The sequence below is a fragment of the Centruroides vittatus genome, unplaced genomic scaffold (genome assembly GCF_030686945.1).
Source record: "Centruroides vittatus isolate TY-2023 unplaced genomic scaffold, ASM3068694v2 contig_884, whole genome shotgun sequence".
In the NCBI taxonomy this organism is placed as follows: Eukaryota; Metazoa; Arthropoda; class Arachnida; order Scorpiones; family Buthidae; genus Centruroides; species Centruroides vittatus.
In genome coordinates, this window is record NW_027122576.1 from 1,972,329 (window position 1) to 1,995,425 (window position 23,097).

The 23,097-nt window shown below is 29.7% G+C and overlaps 1 protein-coding gene across 1 annotated transcript; it reads left to right on the forward strand.

The window, feature by feature from the left end:
* Positions 1 to 1,670: 1,670 nt before the first annotated feature.
* On the forward strand, positions 1,671 to 20,676 carry LOC136983686 (band 7 protein AGAP004871-like). The gene is made up of 8 exons (XM_067280495.1): positions 1,671 to 2,386; positions 4,771 to 4,874; positions 5,123 to 5,195; positions 5,283 to 5,365; positions 19,765 to 19,968; positions 20,068 to 20,123; positions 20,196 to 20,274; positions 20,366 to 20,676. The coding sequence occupies exons 1-8, from the start codon at positions 2,173 to 2,175 to the stop codon at positions 20,558 to 20,560; spliced, it is 1,008 nt and encodes a 335-aa protein (XP_067136596.1). The 5' UTR covers positions 1,671 to 2,172; the 3' UTR covers positions 20,561 to 20,676.
* Positions 20,677 to 23,097: the final 2,421 nt, after the last annotated feature.

Here is a 23,097-nt window from a genome sequence, read left to right on the forward strand (position 1 = left end):
ATTGAAATTTCGAACGTGTTGATCCATTGCATTTGCTACATAAAAAAAGAATCGATAATGATAATTTTTATCTCCTTTTTTTAATGTATTAATTTATGGAGATTTTTATGAACTCTGCGTGAGGTCAATGTGCGTTATCCGAGTTTTCTTACACCTTTCTGTTGTGTTTCTTTATTTTTTTTATTCTTTCTATATAAATAAGTGATAATAAGATTATCAATTATTTAAATTTTAATTTCTCTATCGAAATTCTTCTAAAAATAATCGGTTCTAGCATTAAAACAGAAATTAGTCAGAGTCTAACGTTTACGCGACAAAATCTCTTTCGGATAATAAACATATGCTTGGTTTGTTTGTTTTAGAATAGGTCTGGTTCTTAGCCACGGAATCCTCTTATAAATCACGTCCAGAACTTGTAAAAATTACAAATTCTCTTATCTTACTCCAAGAATTTAAAACTTTTTATTAATTTTAAGCTTCATCTTGCTGAAACGGTCATACTACAAAGTTTCAAATCTGCTATCAAATTGAAACTTTGTAGGGAAGATAACTTTAAGAAAGTTTAATTACCGTCGAGAAATTTTAACTTTCTGATGTGAAGTTATTCGAGATAATTTTTCCCCCCTTGGTTAAGGCTTTAAATTGCTGGAAAATTCTAAATTTTTCCTTTTTTTAAAAGGGGTTTAGAATGGAAATTTTATTGGCATCGCTTGCGAATGAAGTGCCGTATCTTAAATGTTACACGATAGAATAAGTTAGTGTTTCTATATTATAGATTATGAAATTTAAAAAAAAACAGTGTGTAATTCCCGATTTTTGCAGTTATATACAAAGGAATTTGTTAGGTTCAACAATCGTTAAGAGTAATCAAAGTAGCTGTATGAGATGATAGTTATGGCGATAATTTAAATGTGGACCTCCAGCTTGGCGGAGAAAAATAAAAAAAAATAAAAAAGTTATTGGCAAAGCACATCACTTGGCTCTGTTTTTGTATAAGAAACTAATATTGTTCGTACTTTATTTACATTTACTGTACCTTATCTCGAAGCGTAAAAAATGGATTGGTTTTTTTTCGGCATTCTTTATACGATTATTTCTATTTTTTAATTTTAAAACTGCTTTTGTTTTTTTAAAATATTCATTTTAAAATTTTAAAATGCGGGACGAGTACGTTTACGCAATGCTGTTTTGGAAGGATTGCGGCCTTGCCGTGAGAAATCGCGCTGAATCATTAGAATTTCAAAAGAAGAGAAAATAAAAATTTTTGATATTCCTATAGACAACATATCGAAAAATGGTTTGAGAAATATATCCAGCTGTCGGAAGTTTCAGGCAATTTAACGAAAAAACATCACTTTGCTAGTGAAGCTAATCAAATGCTTTCCATCTCTAAAACACGCAGCCTTGCCGCTGTAAATGTCTACATTTTAACTTAAATAAACTGTTTTTTTAGTGTTAAAAAAAACTATTAAAATGCTAAAAATTCGCATGTAAATGTTTGAAAGTTGTTTCGAGTAACGACACGTTTTTAAGAATTGTTTATATATAAAATAGTTTTATTTTTAAACAAACATTTAACCATAGTGGGACATCTTAAGTGGGCACTTAAAATTCGTAAGGGATCGTATGAATTACAATAATAAATATGTTGCTTCTATTGACTTGTCAAATAATAACTCAGTTGATAGCAGTACCCAACAGTTGAAATGTGTCTATCAAGAGATAAACCAAGAAGAAAATCGGCAAATTTCTCTCTATAAGTTTTCGACATATATTTGGAAATACGCCAGAAATAACGATGTGTGTGAAATAATGCGAGTTTTATACATGTGTTTCAATTACTGTTGAAACATTACTTAAAACTGCCTGTTTGAATCGATGTGTTGCATACACACCAGAGGTCAAAACCGCAAAACACTTCAGGTGTATGCAAATTACTCCTCCGTGTTTTTCGTCATCGGTTCAATTAACACGACATTACAGGCGGAACATAGCTTGTTTTCCCTAAAAACACCTAATCATCGTCTTTGTCTTCAAACATGACAGGCAAAAGACACGCAAAACACCCGTTGTGTTTATATCTGTTGTAGGACTAGGTGAGTTCTGAGACGGCTCAGTGCAGTTGCTCACATTGACGCTCGAAACACTGAAGTAAAGCAGTCTGCTGCGGTTATGGATAACTACCCGATAGCTCATATAGGTTTGATAATGGAGGGTGTATCTTCGAGAGATCCCACCGTACCAGTAAGTCAATCAGAAACTACTACAACTTATCAACACGAGACGACATACCAACCCGAGACGACATACCAACATGAGACGACATATCAACCCAAATCTAAATCTATAGCACAAATTTATGAGCCATGGCTACCTCAGCTGAATCGTAAGTTTTGCTAATTAAGTCGATTGATTGTCTACTTAAACGCCAAACTTTATTGTGTTTCGCTTAATTGGATCGTTTTATATCACATTTTTGATGAGGTAATTTTCTTCATTAACGAGTTTAAACGTTCGATAAAACGTCGTAGCGAAATTGTTTTATATTTGTTTTTTTTTCCTTCTTGATGGTTTCTTCCCCCTCTTAAAATATAAATTTCTTTTTTTTTTTTCTTTTAGGTGAATCGAGTTAAATTTTTAAGAAAAATCGTAAGAGAATGTAAACCGTAGCATAGTCATTATTATCGCATATACTTTAGACAATTTGTCGGTATTATCATAAGTTTTAGAATTTTTGGAAGGATGCCAGTCTGACTGCATCCTTTTTCCTACTTTTTTGTGCTTATGTTTCGTTGCGTTGCTTCTAAACACTTCGTCATCAGAAGTAGACGTGTTTGGTTTTCATAACTCGTGTATTTAAACAATTTATCAGTAGCCACAGAAGAAGATTTATATATCTGTAAATATAGGTCAATCAGAACACAAATTTCTCCATTATTTTTCTTGTTTTTTTTACACGGGTTACCTCACGTTAAATCCCTCTTTGGCATTTCAAAGAGTATAACGGTTTAATAAATATCCGGAATTTCTGAACCATAAATATGGGGAAATTGTATGTTTTCCCGAAGTTTAATAATATGTTATCGACAGGATGATGTATGGTACTGCGGAAGGTATAAAGGAAAGCTCCCCGAAATTGGATTATCGTAGAGTTTAAACAGTTGCGGACTTCTGTCTGTGGGGATTTTTACACAGAAACGGATCCATCTGGAGCTGAAGAAAGAAAGAAAAAAAGGGCAGAAAAAATTAAATCACGTGCCGTGGCTACATGCCTAGATTCGTTTAACCAGTCATTGTCTCTTACAAGAACAGAGAAAGTTATCCAAAAATAATCTTTGTAAACTTTTCGAGGGCAAAAAAGTGCAAGGAAAAACACGTTTTCAAAGCACTAGATCATTAGAACAATAACAAAAATAACCACAGCTGTGTTAAAGAACTTTTACCGACGATAATATGACACCGCTTAAGTAGGCTGGTTTTAAAAATAAACGATTTAATAAATGTATCGATTTATAATAATTCCAAATGTATAGAAATTCGTCATTTATCGTGTTTTACTTGGCTTCGATCACTACGCAACAAATGGAAAATTATTTCCTACCCCCCCGCGTGTTTATTTTGACTGCAGTCCAGTTTCAAAAATGGACGTTGGTTTAACGTAACCCATCACGAAGAATAAGAAACGAATTGTTTTTCTGTTTCGTAGAATTTCGTCTGAGTTTGTTTTTATTTTTTTCCCAAATTGCTCTTTTTAAAAACTTGCATCAAAACTGTCAAAATTATTCTTAGTTTTTATCCGATAAAAAAGAAAAACGACTGATAAATTGCTCGTTAGCCAGAATTATTAGAGATTTTGTCAGGTGCCACGATTTTTTTCCTTCCAGTAAAAAGACGCTAAAATATCGATTCGTAACAGTTTATTTTATTTTTTTTAAAATTTAATTGTACATTTTTAAATAATAAAATTTCAATATTTTATCCATTAACATCATTCTGGCTTACATTAAACTCTACAACAATGAAAAAAAAAATCGATAAATCGTTCTGCGCTCTTTAAATTTTATATATACTTTGTTCTCTTTTAAGGTTTGCTCTCTCAGAATTTTTTTTCCCTGCTATGCTCCTCTCTTGCTTAATTTATTTTTGTTTTTTTTTCCGAGGGAGTCATCAATGAAGTCAATAATGATTAATCTATCACGTGACGACAGCCTGGCAACTGTTTTATCAAGTAAATTGCTTCATTCCTCAACGTCATTAATAAAATAATCTTCCTCTTTTAGTGTACTTCACATATTTACTTCTGCTAGGTCTTTCATAATTCATAAACTTGTACATTAACGCTAGAGTACAGTGGAATTATGTACGCGTTGAAAGATTTAGCGAGATAAACATTTTTGAATATACCTCTACGATTTTCAGATTTTTGGAACGTCATCATATACAGTATTTATAAAGTGACTATGCGAATTACAGAAGATAAATATCATTAGTTAATTACGGATTTTTTTTACCGCTCAGTTTGAATTAAAGTTTACTTTTACGCATTATAAGTAGGAAAGTTGCCAAATAAACTAAGACTATAAGGGCTGATAATTTTTCGAAAATCTTAGATAATTATATGCAAATTGCTTTGTAGTTTTCTCTGTTTTTTCTCTTCTGTGGAAAAATCGCAATAAATTTTTAAATAAAATTGCATTCTTTTCTGTCGAGATAATTTATAAATATATATAATGCATTTATGAATAATTTCTCTTGTTTTTTTTTTAATAGGTAATGCCCCCGAAGAGACAGGTATATGTGCCTTTCTGCTAACTTCTATCTCTGTTCTATTGATCATTGTTACTTTTCCGTTTTCGCTCTTCCTGTGCGTGAAGGTACGTTAGAGATTGGAAAATATACAATTATTATTTTTATTAAAAATTATTGTATTCATACGCTTTCTAACCGTTTAAATTTTGTTTTTAAAAATCACGCTTCCTATAACGTAATAAGTAACTGATTCATTTTATCGTTACGTAACAGTGCTTTCTCGAAAACCGTTATTTTAAAATTTAAAAATTCAAATTAATACGTCTGATTGGCTAAAAAATAAAATGTTAAATTTAGCGTATTGTTTTTGTAGGTGGTTCAAGAATATGAACGTGCTGTGATATTCCGTCTTGGTAGATTGCTTCGTGGTGGAGCCAAAGGCCCCGGTAAGATTGCCAAATAAATTTTTATACCAATAATAACATAGCATTAACTACGTGTAAATTTAAAAAAGCACCCATTCTATAATTTAGGAATTTTCTTTATTGTTCCATGCATCGATACTTATTGCAAAGTAGACTTGAGAACAGTTTCCTTCGATGTACCGCCACAAGAGGTAACTTATCGTGATTTTTTTTGTGAGATAATCTTATCTAAATTTAATTTTTTTTCATTATTTAAATAGCTAAGATTCTTTTAAAATACTTTTCTTTGAAATGAATGGAATGTAGTGTTTTTAAAGTAATTTTTTCTTGTGTGTATCTGTTTTCTTTGTTTGCTTTTAAATGTTGTATAATGAATGACAGTTTTAAAAAAGAATCTAGAGAGAGAGAAAATGACTTAATCAATGAAGTAAATCGATCAAATTAAAAAAAAAAGAAAGAATTTAACAATTTTTTCAAACAGCCACAAAAATGAAAGAAAAATGTACGAAATTCTCCCCATAAGTCCATAAATCTCATGTTATTGATATGATTAATTGTAAGAAATCGTAAGTAATTGTATCCTCATATATATTTTTTCTACTTTATTAAAAAAAAATAAATAAATAAATGAAAGAAATAACACATTTTATATAACCTAGTTAATTTGTTTTTTTTTTCCTACTTCATATGAAATTTAATTTTTGATTCAGTTCGGTAATGCAAATTTTCAGAGATTAAAAATAATATATTATTTAAATCAGTTAATTTACTCATTTTATATAATGCATTAAGTCTGTTTTTTCCCCCAAGACTTTCATACTAAAATCTGATAATATCTTGAAGAGCTATTGGGCTAACTCTCTTGCATTTTTTTTATCCTCCTCTTCTCTTTTGTTTTTATTGTAGAAAATTGGATCAATAGACCAGTAAAGAGTTTTCCTCTCCTTCCTGCCTCTCACTAGTCCTATACAAGATAAATTTCTTTAATATAAGATCTGTACAGAACTTAGTACAGAGCTATATTTTATCTCAAAATTTTTTCTATTTTATTATTAAAATTGGAATTTTTGTAAAGAGAATTATCTTCTAAGTTTCATTTTCTCTTACCAATTCACAAACAACTATAACTTATATTATGATGATATTTTTAAGGTTTCAAGTGCTTATAAATTTAATTACGCATTTTTTTTTTTTTTTTTTTGTTGTTGTTACGTTGTTTTCAAAAAGAGGAATTAATATCTTTTCTTAATTAAGATGAGCTCCTGATTTATTTTATTTATGAAAATGAACAATTTTCAAAAAGTTTGAATTATCGCAAAATTATTAATTAAATTAACTTCATCTGTTTCTGATAATTGTAGTTTTGTTATGCGAATTAATTGAAGTCATTTAAGAATTTAACTCCCAATGGATTTAGATAATTGATTAATAAAAGAAATTCTTCTAAATATAAAAAATTAAAATGGTGTTTAAATATTGTTAATTGGGTAGATTTTTTCCTAATTAAATGGTATCTTTCATACACTGAATTTATGTTAATTAAAGCTAAAAATGTAGGTTTTAGTTGCTTTTTGAAGTGTTTGGATTCAAATATATTATATTATTTTAAAGTTTTAAGTAAAAATTTTAATGTAAAACGTTTATTGATTTTTTTCCTTAAAAAAAAATAATAATAATAATTAAAAATGTAGCATGGAAGTCACAGATTATATTTACCAATCATTGATTGAAATTTTTAATCAAAAATAGTATTTTTAAATTAAAAATCTCTTGTTCCTAGAAATAATTTATTTTTAGTAATATATATTATTTTTTCTTTATTTTATTATTTTAACATGTGATTGATTTAGAATTTTGCATTAGAATTTTGATTCGTAAAGAAGATTTTATGTATACTTTATTATATAAAAAATTTATTCTGTTTATTTCAAATCCGAGACCTTTTTATTTAGGGAAGATGAACTGAACATTTGGAATGGAAATTACTGCTAATTAGACCTCCTCATGCTTATTATAAATGATTAATAATGGAGCTTTGTCTAATTGTCTCGTTGTTAAAATTAATGATAATTTAGGTAAACAATATGAGATCAATTCATGGAATTGTGAATCTGTAAATACTGAATTTGAAGGTAAATGAACAAGCCAAGTGATTGTATGAATCATTGAATTCCTTAACATTAAATATTTCTAAATATTTTTTTATTACTGAAATAATAATAGAATGTTATTAAAATATAGAAGTCATAGAAATTAACGAGTAAAACAATCATTTTAGATATTGAATATAACCATTAAGATAAATTACACTGTAGATGTTATTAACTTTATTATAAATAATCTTAGAAGTATATTTATTTGTTTTTTTTAAACATTTAAACCTTTGAGTGTTTGTATTTAAAATGTATAATTATGTCAAATATCTCTTAATTAATTATAAATTAAAAATTTAATGAGGGAGCAATAATTGATGAATTAGTGCTATTGCTAGTGCTTAAAAAATTAAGTATATTTATATTTTTGGATATTCTAAAGACAACAGCCATATCTATTATTGTAAAAATTACAAACTGGAGTTTATATAATAATACAGATGACTGTTTATCCTGCTCTTCTTTACTCTGAAATTAAAGTAATATTGAATTTGAATGTTTATTTCTAGTTAAGAAGAGAAGGGTAAACAAAGAATGTTCAATATTTCTTTCGTTCTAGATAATATCTAATTTTGCAAAAAAGAAAAAAAAAACAAATATTCTGAAATATATTACAATTGTTTGGGAGTTGCTTGTGCAGCCTTTGTGATATATGTTTCCAACATTTATTGCTGATCTATTCAAAAGTTTTAAATCCTGGTGACTTAAGTTTTAATTTATTCCGTTATACACAGTTTTATCATTATATCATTTTGACAGTAAATGTAAGGATTCCAGAAGAAAATGCAATTTTTATTTATGGAAGCAAGAAAACGAACATTAATCCTCTTCTAGACTTAAGTTTTTCATTGAAACTCTATGAATAATTGAAATGTAAACATAATTATATGTTTAATTTTTAATTAATTACTTATAATTTTATTTACATTTCATTAAATTAGTAAGATAAATTTGTTTTTTGGGCTATCCTTTCCTTCTAGGTAAGAAGGATGGTCAAAAAACAAATAGGCACATTTCTTATCTCTGTTATCTAGTTTTTCTTTATTATGCATAAATATTTATAAAGTTTTTTTAATAGTTATAATTAGAAAGATAAATATAAGTATAGTTTCATATTTAAATTATTAACTAACAAAAATAAATATTTTTAAAGATTGACTTTAACTGATAAGAGCATTCAAGCACTTTTTATATCTAAAAGTGGCAGGCAATAAAAAGGGAAGAGTTTATATTACACGTATTTTTATACATTTATAGTACAAAAAATTGAGATTTTATATATATATTATTATTATTCACCACTGGGATTTTCGCCTTTATTGTTACAATCAATCGATATGTATTCACATTCGTTAGGGTGGAGTATTAAACTGCAGTACTCTGTAGCAAGAATGTTGATCGATTGTTACGTATCATTATTCTGTAATTTTAATAGATAAGTTATAAGACCTTAGAGAAAAGAGCTTATTAGTAATAACCTCTATCATAATCCTTAAAAGAAAAGTCAAATCTTACAGCTAGAACGGCACAAAAAATTAAATTTTTAAGAATTGAATTTGAGCTGAGCGCTTCTGAAATTTTCTAGGTGTAGAATATATTTCTAATTTTGTTTTTTTAATTTATTTTTTAAGTTTGTGTGTACAAATCCACTCCATATGGTCGTACAACACAAGGGCCATTTTCAGTTGCAGTTTGTCTAAATTTAGGAAGTGATGCCGATGTAACTAGGTTTATTTAAGTTTAAGTACAAGATCAACACCTTGAACTTTATTCTGGAAATTCGATATGAAAGGGTCGCGTTGTTATGTGGTTATTATTGGATTCTAAATGTCTTTTTTTAGTAAAATGACGAAATTTTTGTATTGTCGACTTACATTTTAAAACATTAAAATATCATTTACTTTTCTGTCAAAAAAAGACTTTTATTCACCCTCGATTTTACGGACCCGTATATAACGGATTTAGGAAACAACCAATTAAAATTCACGTGTTTCGAGGCATCTATCGGTTAAAAATAGTGTTTGGGAATATTAAACTACTAGTAGTAGTGCGCGGAATGTCTGCTAGGGAACATGCTGGCAGCTATAGTTTCCCCTTCCTGCTTAGAAGTATGGTGTTCGTTTCCCTTGTATTTATCATAATATATCTTCGGACAGTCGACAGTATCAGATAATCGCTTTAATCTATTAGTCCGTTCTATCAAGGTTGAACAGTCTAAAACAGTGCCCGTGCCTCGTGAGGTTCTAATATGAGATCCCGGGTCTTTTAAAACGCAGTAATGTAAAACTTGTAAACAAAACAAATGAGTGAAATTTTTTTAATGCAATCTCGGTAATCCGTACGTTTGCTAGTTCGACGACATATCCAGTGGTTCGCCGCTAGTCGACTCTCCGGTATTAGGCCTACCGTCGCTTCTGCCAATTCCCATTAGTTCAAACTCCATTTTCCACTAAATTTAGTGGACCTCCACCAACACGATTTCCGTGAAGGCAGCGAGCTGGGATGGCAAAACGACAAACGGCAATTGAAAATTATTTCAAAAGTCCCATTTACGTCGGACTATCGAGATTGAAGCGTATACTGGATATGAAATGTTTAATTTTATCACAGTAAAACTAAACTGCGGCCATTTTAAGTTTTGCATTATACAATTTAATTAGTGATTATAAATAACGCGTATTTTATAAAAATAGGATCATGTACTGTACTACAGACTAGTTTTTAGACGATGAAACGTATTGTCTAGTGCTGTATATTATTCTAGATTTTTAATAAGTTCACACTAATATGAACTTTCAGCAAACAAAATAATATAAATAACGAAACAGCGAACAGAATTGAAAATACTTAGAAATGCAGAAAATATCAATAAGTTAATTTTGAGCATTCAGTTCGGAAATAATACTACTTTCAATGGTGGTTTTAGATTGCGCCAGGCTATAAAGCCTCTTTGCGATACATCTTTTATATTAATTTACATAATTTAAAGTCTTTATTACAATCACTTGATTCGTGTAAAGTTTAAGATCTTAATCAGTATGGGATTCCGAGTCGATAGTCATCTGTAGTGGACAGTGGCGTAGCGAACATAACTGGCGCCCCTCCCTCCTCCAGAAACACATATAGTTTGTCTTGGAGACTATTTGGGTGCCCCTTTGCGAGTGGCGCCCGATGCATGATACAGCCCCTTGCCCCCCTCGCTACGCCACTGGTGGTGGAGCAGTGGCGTAGCGAGGGGGGCAAGGGTGTGCAACGCGTAGAGGCCCAAGTCGACTTCAGACCCATTTTGTCAAAAAGGGGATAAATGGCTGAGAAAGCAGTTTGTAGATTAAAATAAAAAATACTGAAAATGGACAATACCAGTATTCCCCGAAGACACTGGAATTTCAGAGGAAAACCTTTATTGGCCCAAAATTTGAAGTTCCGCTGATGATAGGCATTTATCACGAGGTCCCTAAAAACGCGCGGTCTAAGCAAGAGCCCTAGATTGCCCTCCACTATAATCAATCATTATTCGTGTTTTTGACTACTTTGAATCCAATTTTTATTTATTTCTTTTTTTAGTGTTATCTTTATAACCTCATTATATTTTACCTAATTGCATATTGAAAATTCATAATTTTTTCACCTCAGAAATCAAAGTATTCGCTATTACTGTTTCGTTAATTGTACGAAAATGTTTCATATTACCAATTTCTCATCGGTCAACGGTCTTGGCTTCAAATCTTGAAAATGTGTCAAATTCTTTTTTCCATTCAGAATTATTACAGATGCCATAAATTAGTAGTTTTAGCTACTTTAAAAATTTCTATGCCGGTGTCATTATTTATCTTCAAGTACAGATGACGATTAAAAAACTAAACTAATGCACCATTCTGTTCTTTCACTTCTAGAGTGGTGGATGTGATATAAAATAAATCTTTTAGAATTACGTAATAGTTATTTAAATTGCATAATTTATGTATGAAGTCATAGATGGACATTTTCTCTTAATAAAGCGAATAGCTACGTTCGAAATGTCTAAATAATTTAATTTTAAGAGTTCTGTTCGCTATCAGTTGCTCTTCTCGATTTGAAAAATGACGTTAGAAACGAAAATCTAATTCTAAATGTGATCTATTTCGAATTTCTTATGCAAAAAAAGAGGAGAGAATAGTTCTAGCTTCTTCAAAACTATTTTTTTTTTTCCCAGGGGATTGCGATTCACAGATTGTGAAAAAGTTTTGCTGCTTTTTCAGTGGGAACTTGCAAAACTTCTTTTAGATAATGTCAAAGTTTTCCAGTGAGTTAACACCAGATTGACAGTATAAAAATATGTTTGGGAAACATGTTTAGGACATATCGAAATCGAATTTCTTTTCAAATGTTTAATGGTTTGGTTAGCATAAAAATATTTATCTCATTGAATACAAGTAGAGAACTGGATCCTATTCATAGACGTCGACCGAGTTTGATAAATAAGAATTCAGTGATTTAGTTATAAAAACTTCCGAATATTTTAATGTAAAATAAAATATCATTATTAAAACGTAAATAATTTTAATATATTTAAATAAATTAATACGGACTCTTTCATTGGCCACGTTTTTTTTCCAATCTGGGAGCGGTAGGGGTGGCTCCTACTCGTCGTTTCCTTAAGCAACACTACAGTACACTTAGCACATCAAATTAAATTCTAGCTTTAGTTACGTTCAGTGCGGGGGTGTATATGTAATTAAAATGAATGCCCACCTCTAAATTACTCTCAAACCTTGATTTTAGGCAGCGTAAATTTATTAAAAAGTACAATTTTACTAAATTATATCGCATTTAAAAATTGATATTGTTTGCTGCTATCGATTCTGTTATTGAAGTGGTGTTAATGATTTGTCTTTGGGCTTGTTCAAAGTAAATTTCTAATTAAAATTTAGAATAATTTAAACGTTTCACGTAAGCAGAAATCTCGAGAGGATTATTATTATTATTATTATTTTTTGTTACGTAATTAACTGGAGTGTTCGAATTTTACCGTGGAGAGGAGGGAGGACGGGAATTCTAAAAATGGAAAACTTCACCTTGCACGGCGAGTGAGCGATTTTCATACAGATTTATTAGACTTTTAACATAATAAATGATTTTTATTTAAAATTTTTATATACACCGAATTGACTGAATTACTATAATCTTCAAAATTCTCAGTGAAATATATCCCAAATGATTCAAAAATGACGATAAAATCGCGAAGACGTGATTAGTGTAGTCACAGATGCTGCATTATCCTAACTCTCTTATTGATTTATTGTTAATTTTTTCTTTCGTTCGAAGAATTTGAAGTTCTGTCAATACTATTTAAAAAACCTTCGAAATATTTTATTTTATTATTTTTTTTGCAGTGTCTCGAATGACGTTGCTATAGTGACGTTAAGAGGGAACAGTCGCGTGCTCTTTCCTTCCAGAAAGAGGCAAGCTGCGCCAGAAAACATTTGAAATTTGATTGATTTTCGATACTTGGCAAAGAAATCAATTTTTCAGATTTTCATGATAAATTCTAATCTCTTTGAGAGGGTCGAAGATAACAGAATTTTGAAAAATTGATGATTTCTTTCTCCTCCTTTTATCGTGGTTTATATTAATTCTTTGTTTTAAAACTAACGTGGTTCAAGTGGATTCATCGAGTTTAAAATATGAAATAAATATGTAAAATTACTGTTTTTTTTTTTTAAATCAATTACAGAGATGTTTAATTAGTAGATTTATTTGCATTTTTGCTTTAATTTCAATAAAAGTTTTTTTTTAAACTGAGGTTGAATTATTTAAAAAATTGTAAAGAAAGAAAATAAAATTAATTAACTGTGACAGGCTATTTGTAATAAAATATCAGTATTTATTAGCGTGTCTGTGCTTCTAAATCTAGACATTACTTAGCTAGGGAAGCAGGCTGGGCGGCCCACCGGTCTTTGTTCTCTGAACACTGGGAGTTCGGTCGTGGGTTCGCGCCTCGCTCGGACGGGCTGGCCACGTGGAGTTTTCTGGGTTTTCTCCACGTCTGTAATGCCTAAATAGGGGCCAGTTTTCCTTAAAAAGATTTCTCAGAAGGCACCCCCTCCCCCGGGCAGATCGCCCAAGTGTTGCGTTGCCATAACTAAACAAACAAACAAGCAGACTGAGCATGCCTTTAAGTAAGGGGCGGGTGTCGGAGGGGTAATTGTAATTACTGTGTTTGAATTATTTATAAAATTATTTGAAAAATCAAATGATAATTTATTGATGCCAGGTGAGGTGCACCGAAGTCTTAGTTTGTCTTTGGTCCAGAGAACCTAGTTGTGCTCTAGCATCATTTAAATGTATTTAAAATGAATTGCATAAAATTTCATATTATTCTGTATAATTATCATCATAGAAGTAACATATCCAGGAGAGTGCATATGGTGCTGCAGACTACTTTGATACCAAAGCAATCACTTCTGTTACTTTAAAATAAAAATAAATAACATATATTGCATGACTTTAATTAGATAAGATTAGGTAACTAAAGTAATTCCAAGGTAACTGAGTAAATATCTGAAAAAATGATAGAAGGCACGTGTCTTAATCCCCCCCTGAATCTACTCTGATCACCACCCATATTTTCAAAATCTTGGATATATTTTTCTGTTTGCATAGTCATGCTGGTTATCCATCTAACTTCTTTCAGAGAAAAATTTTTAAATTAAAATAATGTAACTTCTGGTTTGCATCAGAAGTTCATATATAGTTAATTGGGACCCCTCTCCTAATCTTTCCCTATCTGGCCTCAGCTTTCATCTATCTATCTGTGGAAGGACAGACAGATGACAGTGAGAATTTATAGGTCTAGAATGTTTTCCAATTGCAGCTCAATGTGAGATGGAGTTTTCATGTTTCTGACAGTTCAAAAACATCAAATCTCTTGAAATTTTTTACTCCTGAAATCTAACTTTTCAGAAATCAGTAAGGCATGATTAATAGTGTCCTTTGGTCTTTCTTTGTTTGATGGATGCTGAGAATTTACAAAGCACTTTAATAAATACCACCATTTTTCACTGGATTTATATCTGGATTGTTTGGTGGCCAGTCCATCCTTTCCAAATTTCTTTGAGTGAAGAATTTTGCAACTGATGTTGCTGTCTAACATGATGTGTTGTCATCTTGGAAGAAACGTTCATCTCCGAAATGATCTTCGATTTTTGGGATAAAGAATCCTTTCAGCATCTCCATATAGACTTCTGAATTTACAGTGACATTAAGAATGCAAAATTTTCCAGTGTCTTGTGCTTTGATACATGTCCATATCATAACAGACTGAGGAAATTTGACTGTATTTCGTGTACTTGCCTTGACACTCTGCCTTTCCTTTACCGTACAAGCAAACAACATTGTCACAATAGTTGAACTTTGACTGATGGCTGAAGATGACATGACTACAATCTTCTAGAGTACAATTTTTTTTCTTATTGTTTGGCTTATAACAATTGTTTCCATCAGTGAATTTTGGTTAATCTTAGTTTTATCTTGATTAGTCTTAATTTTCCTACAGAATGACCCATGAATGGATACAATTTTTTATAGTTCTGTCAGAAACATGTGTTCTGCTGATCTTGGACTAAATAGCCTTCAGTTGCTTTGAGGTTGCTTGTAGAAAGAAAACTGCTGCAAATTTGGCACAACATTCTGAATTTCGCACACTTCTGGATTGGTTTCTTTTACAATTTTTGTTGTATATTTCCTCCATATCTTGCTTTCCATTTTTACTAGTGGATTGTAAAAAACCCCATCAACTGAGCAACACAATGTTCAGAATATTCATTCTTCAGCAATGCAACAATACAATTTTTTACATTATCAGACAGTTCAGCCATTGAAACCATTCTAAGTGCCAATATCAGGAACCACTGATGACAGTTAAGGAGCACAAAGGTTTGAGTATTTAAATAATTTTTCGTTAGATATGCAACACCTAATTTGCATAGGTTTTGCTTATTTTAAGCAAGTAAGTGGAAGATTCCATACTTATTTCCACAGCTTTGTGTTGTTCCAACTTTTTAAGGGACTGTATAGTTTTGTATTAAAAAATTTTCATATACATACAGATTATATAAATGAATAATTCTTAATGAATAAAATTTATTATAAATAAAATAATATCTAAATGCAATGTAATTTCATTTAGCCTACTTTTAACAGTTGCTAAAATATTTCAGTTGTTCATATTAGATTAAATTGAATAATTAATTATTTTAACAGCATGTTGCAAAGCATTTTCCAAAAACAATAAATATAATAAATGAGAGAACCTAAATTATTATTCTACTAATTATACAATGTATTTTAAATTGAACTTAATAAATCACTTTTGTAATTATCATCTCTAGCATTCCAATTTATAATTCTAAACATTTAATTATAAAATTACTTTTTTCTAATGAAAAATAAATTATTTAGTTTTTGAAAACTGATAAAATATTATTCAAGTAAAACATTACTTGACTAATATAATCTACTGGCAAATGTAATTTTTGTATTATTATTTCATACACTATGAGCTAGCTGTATTTCTCTGAATCAAATTAAAATGCTAACAGGATGAAATTTTTAATTTCTCATTTTATTGATTGGTTCACCTGTGTCTAAGTGGATAGAGCCCTGAAAACTGACGGTTGGTTGCAGATTTGCATCAATAGGCTGGCCATTTGGAGTTTTTTGGGATTTATTTGTGTGTGTGTGATATCTAAGTAGGAGTCACTTTCTCATAGGAAGTCCTGCTCGGAAGGCATCCCCTTGACAGGTGGCCCAAGTGTTACATTGCCTTGTTCTATCAATCCAGTCCAGTTCATTTTATTGATTAATATTCTTAATTTAGTTCTTGCAAATTTTCTATTAATTATTTTCTATTATTCATCATTTTATATTAAATGATGTTCTGCATAGGAAGTGCTGTATGTTATACAACTAATGAGATTATTATATACAACAAGATTTAAATAGCTTTTTTTCTATATAATAATCATGTTAGGTAAAGGACAGTGAGTGAGTACCTAGACACAAAGGAACCTGAAGAGCCTATAAAAAGTAGTTACAATGTTTACATATTTCATAATTTTGAAAAAGTTTTAAATAAAATAAACCTAAATTTTGTTACTCAAATATCATAAAATTATAATTCAAAACTAGAAAAGATGACTTCGCAGATATAAACATTAGAAAGAAACTCGAAAAGATTGAAGGAGTCAGGATATTTATTTGGATTAAGTGCTTTTTGGGATTTTCAATTCCATCTTCAGATCAACAATATTCAATGTCCTGACAATTCAAATAGAACATCAAATGTTCTATTCGAATTGAATAAACGAATTCTCGATATAAATAGCCTGAGACTTGGGGAGAAGCTTAACCTGGAATTTTCAGCAAGAGAGTCGTGACTGTAAGGAAGAAATAAGCAATATCCAAGAATCTAGATTGTTTCCTGCTCTTCTTTTACTCATGACCAGAAGTTTGGAAGTGGTGATGGTCAACTCTTCAGCTGTTCTAAGTGGCAAATATCTTGTATTTTTTATCTAGAATCTTGATGCCTTTCCATTGAGAAGCAAAATAATTTTCATTATTTGAGATTGTCTTTATGCTCAAACGCTCTTGTCTTAAGTGTGCAATTGTTGCCTATGTTGTCTGTTTTAATTGAGATGGAGTAGACTTCTCTTTGTTGCTTTGGTATTCATTCTTTTTCATTTTTAATCATGTCATATATTGTTAGCTGTCATACAGTCACCACTTCCACATCACTTTTGTTTAGATATTTGTGAAGAATTTGGGAGGTTGCTAGTCCAGTGAGTACTTGTTTATTATTTTGATCACAGTACTGTTATTTTGTTGCTTTCATTGGGACTTTCTGCATGATTTTGTTCAAAAAATTCTATACTAAGTTGCGATGAAACCCATAGAGCATAATGGTTTCCATGATTTTTTAGTCTAGCAGAACAAATAAATTCATGGAAAAAAGCTGCCCCTCAATGGAATGACAGAAAGATTCTTATTAAAAAATACAAAATATTTGCCATTTTGGAAGAAGAGTTGACCATTGTCACTTCCAAACTTCAAGTCATAAATAAAACAAACAGAAGGAAGAGAAGGAAACAATCTAGATCCTTGGATATGGCTTATTTCTTCCCTACAGTCACGAGCTTGCCCCGAAAACTCCAGGTTAATCTACTCCCCAGTCTTGACTATTTATATTTTACAAACTTCCGTCAACTGAACTGGTGTTTCACATTAATTTTAACATGTTTAAATTATCTGTGCATACTAATAAATTATCTATACATTGAATCAAACACTCCAAAATCTTTTATACAATATCAGTGAAGAATTTTAATTAAGTATGTTAAAGATAAACATTTTCAGTCTACACTGAAGCATTTTATGAAGAAAATTTTGAACTTTAGAAGCCATGTTGACTAGCACTTATCTATACATTTTAGTTTACTGTTATTGGGCTGTAATTTTAAAATATTGTAGTCCTATAAATTCCCACTGTTTGTCTGTCTGTCTTTCCTTGATTTTGAGATCAATGTTAGATAAATGAAATTCAAGAGCAGATATAGAAAACTTAGGGACAGGATGCCCCAATTAACTATATATGAACTTCTGATGCAAACCGGAAGTCACGTACATATATGCAGAGAGATTTGTTTATTAGGAGGATTGATGCTATTAAATTTTGGTGATTAAAGGTCATGCAGATGGGGAGATAAGCAGGGGTCTTGTGTATCTCCGGTAGGGTCAGACTTGATGATTTTACTGGTTATTAGCATTTACAATTTTTTATAAAACTCATTCCTACTCTCAAAATTAAGTGTTTTGCCATTTTATAATAATTAATAATATAAACGTTTTTTAAATAAAATATGATAACAGATGGCATCACCAGATATTGCTGGGAAAGTTAAGCAACTCATTGCTGGATTTTTATTACATTTCTGGATTCCTCATTGCAATTAATGGAAAATGGCAAGATTTTATCAAAATTGATCAATCAAATTTTGAGATTGAACACAGTTTTGTAAACCACGTAGAAGAGGCTTCGCTAATGCTCCACCTCAAAAATATTAAATATACGATCATCTGAAACAGATGTTTTAAACATAAATGGGTCAATATTGTTTTTGTTTGGAAAATGTTTCCACAGAAAGTGTGGTCATTTATCTTTTATAATTAGTTGTTAATTATGGATCCAGATACAAATACAATCTACTAAATTAGAAAGTATTATTAAAAATTTTGTTTTATGGGATGATGATGATGATATTCTAAACTTTACTAATACCAAAGAAAATATTAGTTGTCAGCAAAAATGATTATTTAGATTTAAAATACATGTTAATTTTAGAAATGAAACTTGAAATATATTAAATTTTTTTCTTCTTTCCAAAGTCAGTATTTTTCATTTTGCAGAAAACTTGAGAAAATTCTTATTAATTTATATTTGATTTATAAATAATAATTTTTTTATATATTGATAAATCAATTTATTCATTTATATATACAATTAACAAGTATTAACTGTGACATCATTACAATGCCAGGCTGTTATTTTTAATCATATTTTAAAAAATCATGTGACTTCCAGTTTAGACTGAAAGTTTGTATATAGTTAATTAGGGCTCCGGGCCCTAAGCTTTCCATATCTGGTTTCAATTTTCATCTTAATCTGGAATATGTTTATACAGTCAAACCTGTTTTTATGCGGTCTTTTTTTGTGCGATTTTTTATTTGTGCGGTATAGTTGGCGACTAGTCTTGTGCAATTTGTCATGTCTCACGTTGACTTATTATAGCTAAATAAACTTATTATAGCATAAATGCACTTATTATAGTAATATTATTGCATGAATATGCGAGAAATGAAATAATTTACTTTTTAAGTCAACAAAACACCACCTGGACAAAAATATGTAAAACAAACGATAGACCAGACGATGCAGTCAAGTGCTGACATCTGTTGTCAATAAATTCCATTTCATACGGTTTTAAGTTATTTTCTATGTGAGACTTTTTTTATGCGGTCCCTGTTGACCGCATAAAAAAAAATATTTTTTTAATTGTGTTGCGAAAACTATTTTTTACAGCCATTCGTGAAGTTTCGTGTGATTTTTTTAATGTGTCTTTTTAATGCGGTCCCTATCCCCCGCATAAAAACAGCTTTGACTGTATATTTAATAACAGTGTTTGTGTATTTATATATATATATATATGTGTGTGTGTGTGTGTGTGTGTGTGTGTGTGTGTGTGTGTGTGTTTTTGAAAAATATTTAATTAGAATCATATGTTTTTATATTAACTTTTTCATATATTTTAATCAGCTAAACATTACTTTGCTACATTGTCTTTTTTATAACAGGAAATAGAGGCTGTTTCGACACAGTTGATTCTCTTTAATTCATTTTACAGATTCTTTCTAAAGATTCCGTAACTGTGGCCGTGGATGCTGTAGTTTACTATCGAATCAGCAATGCTACCATTGCGGTTTCCAATGTCGAAGACTATGGTCATTCGACACGTCTTTTAGCGGCGACAACATTACGAAACGTTCTCGGGACAAAGAGTTTGTCCGAAATTCTCATTGAACGGGAAACTATTAGTCATGTGATGCAGGTTAATTATTAGATCTGTGTTATACTGTATTTTATATTAATATATATATTAAGTGGTATTTGGATTTAATCTGTTTTTTGGTTTTATATTAAAAATTAGGCAAGTCTTGATGAAGGGACAGATCCATGGGGTGTTAAAGTGGAACGTGTTGAAATGTAATTAATAAATTTGCCTTAAATAAAAGTATGAAATATGTTTATTCTTAAAATTTAATTATTTAATTACAGAAAAGATGTTCGTCTTCCTGTTCAGTTGCAGAGAGCCATGGCAGCAGAAGCTGAGGCTGCTAGGGAAGCACGTGCTAAGGTAAATTTTGTTTGAAAATAACTTCTTCACAATTAGTAATAAATTTTAAGCGTACCTTTAAAAACTTCACTCGGCACAATTCTCTGTGTAGGTGATAGCGGCAGAAGGTGAACAACGAGCCTCCCGAGCTCTGAAGGATGCCGCAGAAGTGATATCGGGGTCACCCGCAGCCCTCCAGCTTCGCTACCTGCAGACCCTCAGTTCTATAGCTGCCGAAAAGAATTCCACCATAGTCTTTCCAATACCAATGGAGTTCTTTAAGGGTTTTGTGACCAAAGCTGAATAAAAATTCCTTATCAAATTTTGCAAAAAAAAGAAAAGAAAAGAAAAACATAATAAAGGAAAGACATATTAATTTATTGAATCAAAATATTGACATTTAAAAGAATCTTTTCTTAATACCAGGACCAAAATTTCATAATTGGATCATTTATCATTGTGGTTTGCTTATCATCTTAATTTTTTAAATTATCTTTTAAATGATTCCAAAACGAAATAACGTGCCTATTCTGTTTAAGATCATTATTTTTTCATCACATCAATGCATTTTATTATTTTGAGAACGTTTATATTAAAAAAATAAAAATAATAATAATAATTTATTTAAAATTTGTTGTTAAAAAAGTTTAAGCAATGTTATCAAATGTGAAATTAAAGTTATCAAAATATAATGTGATATAAGATACATATGTTGATTGAAAATTGCTTAAAGTCTATATTGTTCTCTATATAATAGATATATCACTAAAATAAATCTTATAAAATTGTTATTATATATATTCAGAAATATTAAATTTAGAATTTTGAGAAGTTTATCTTACAAAAAAAATTGTTTTTTTATCAATTTGATTCATCTATCCAAAAAAAAAAAAAAAAACAGAGAGAAAATATTGACTTTTATTGAATTTTTAATATTTTTTACTTATAAAAAAAAAAGTTTCCAGGATTTCAACTAAAATTTTTACCTGCTAAGATTTTTAGAAATCTTATTTCTAAAATTTGTAAGGACTTTAAAAAATATCATCTAATCAATACAATACTTTCCTTCTTAACGTTGACTTTTATCCAAAGTTATGCAAAAAATTGTACATTCTTAGGCATTAGGTGCAGAGTACAGTATTATATAAGAGATGTAGTATCGATAATTTAGTTCTTTATACTTTCTAAGTAGCTCTGGACCTTTATTTCTCGATCTGCATATAACGTAATAGCGCTATCTCAGGGATGTTTTTCTATTTTATAAATATTTTTTTATTTTCTTCATAATGCTTCCAAAAGTAATTTTCTGTCTAATTTGCCTTTCTGTACTCTGTTCTATTTATAAACATTATTAGAAATTACATCAAAAAAAAGCAAAAAAAAAAAAGGAATTTTGATGTACTTTTATTATTAATTTATTATTGATCTGTCAAACAAGATAGATTTTAACATAAAAAAAGTTATATATATATACATATATATAATAATGGCATATTGAATAATTTTTAAAAAATTATTTGCTCCATATAAATATTATATATATAAAAAAATTTGTAATAATTTATTAAATTGTAATCAATGTTATATTGTAATTTATGTAATAAATATAAAGATTAAAATAGACTTTTAGTAGTGGTGGTGCTTTAAAAAGTGCCGTTTCTTGTCACAGTACGTCGACAACGGGGTATTTATATAGGAAAACAATTTCTTAGAAGTTTCTTCTTTTATATATATTGAAGTACATTTGATCAAGTTACCTATTGCTGTTAGTTTAAGTGCAGACTGTTCATCTTTTATCTAGAGAGATTTGTCTTCCGCTATATAATTTAGTTGAGACCGGTAGAAACACATTTAGTTTGAGTAAATACATGTAAAGGTTTTTTTTTCCCTTGATGATACAACTTACTTTTTACACACAATTGATTCAATATTTACTTTTTTATTAGTTGATGGAATTAAAATTATTATTTAAAGAAAATTTGATATTAAACGAAAACTAAAATACTGACGTAAAGGCGATTAAATAATTAAAATTCGTGCAGTGGTACTTTCTGGTAAGAAAGCCCCCTTTAAAACGTTTATTTTAACAAAATGTAAGAACAATACTTTTTGCAGTACCAGTTCTCTTTCAAATTGTCATAACATGGACAGAGTTACAGAGGCATTACCTCGAATGTTGGTGGTTACTAAATTTTCATCCGGAATGTGTACATTACTTATAGATATGTGAATAATAAATAAATGATTGTAATCATCTAATTCTTAGACTGACTTATGGAAGAGCTGGAATCAGTGATCACAGTCTTCACCCCTGACCTTTGTCGTGCCGTAAGGAGTGGGCTTTATTTTCATTCGTGTCATAATTTCAGTTTCGTTTATTTATTTATTGAATTTGTGATGTATCCGAAGATGGGTTCCTTGTCCGAAAGTACTAATGTATGTATTGTAATTATTCGAACGATAGTAAAACAGTATCTTGGTTTTTGGAGCTTTTCTCTTATGATATTAAATAATAATATTGTTTATAAAACTGATAAATATGCAAGAAAAAAAATTAAAAATCTTTATTTTAAATACATATACTATATATTTCTATAAAGCACAGTATATATGCTAAATTTTATTTTGAAAATTTAATAAAATTTTAATTAATATAATTTAGATTTGGAAATAAATATACAAATTTAAAGTTTTTAATAATTGTGAATTAAAATTGGATTATTTTTGTAAATGAAACAGAAGCTTTCTCACTGTACAATGATGAAAATAGTATAAGCTTATTTTTAAACTGCACAATAACAATAACAACAATACACTATATTAACAAGAAGACAAAACAGGAAA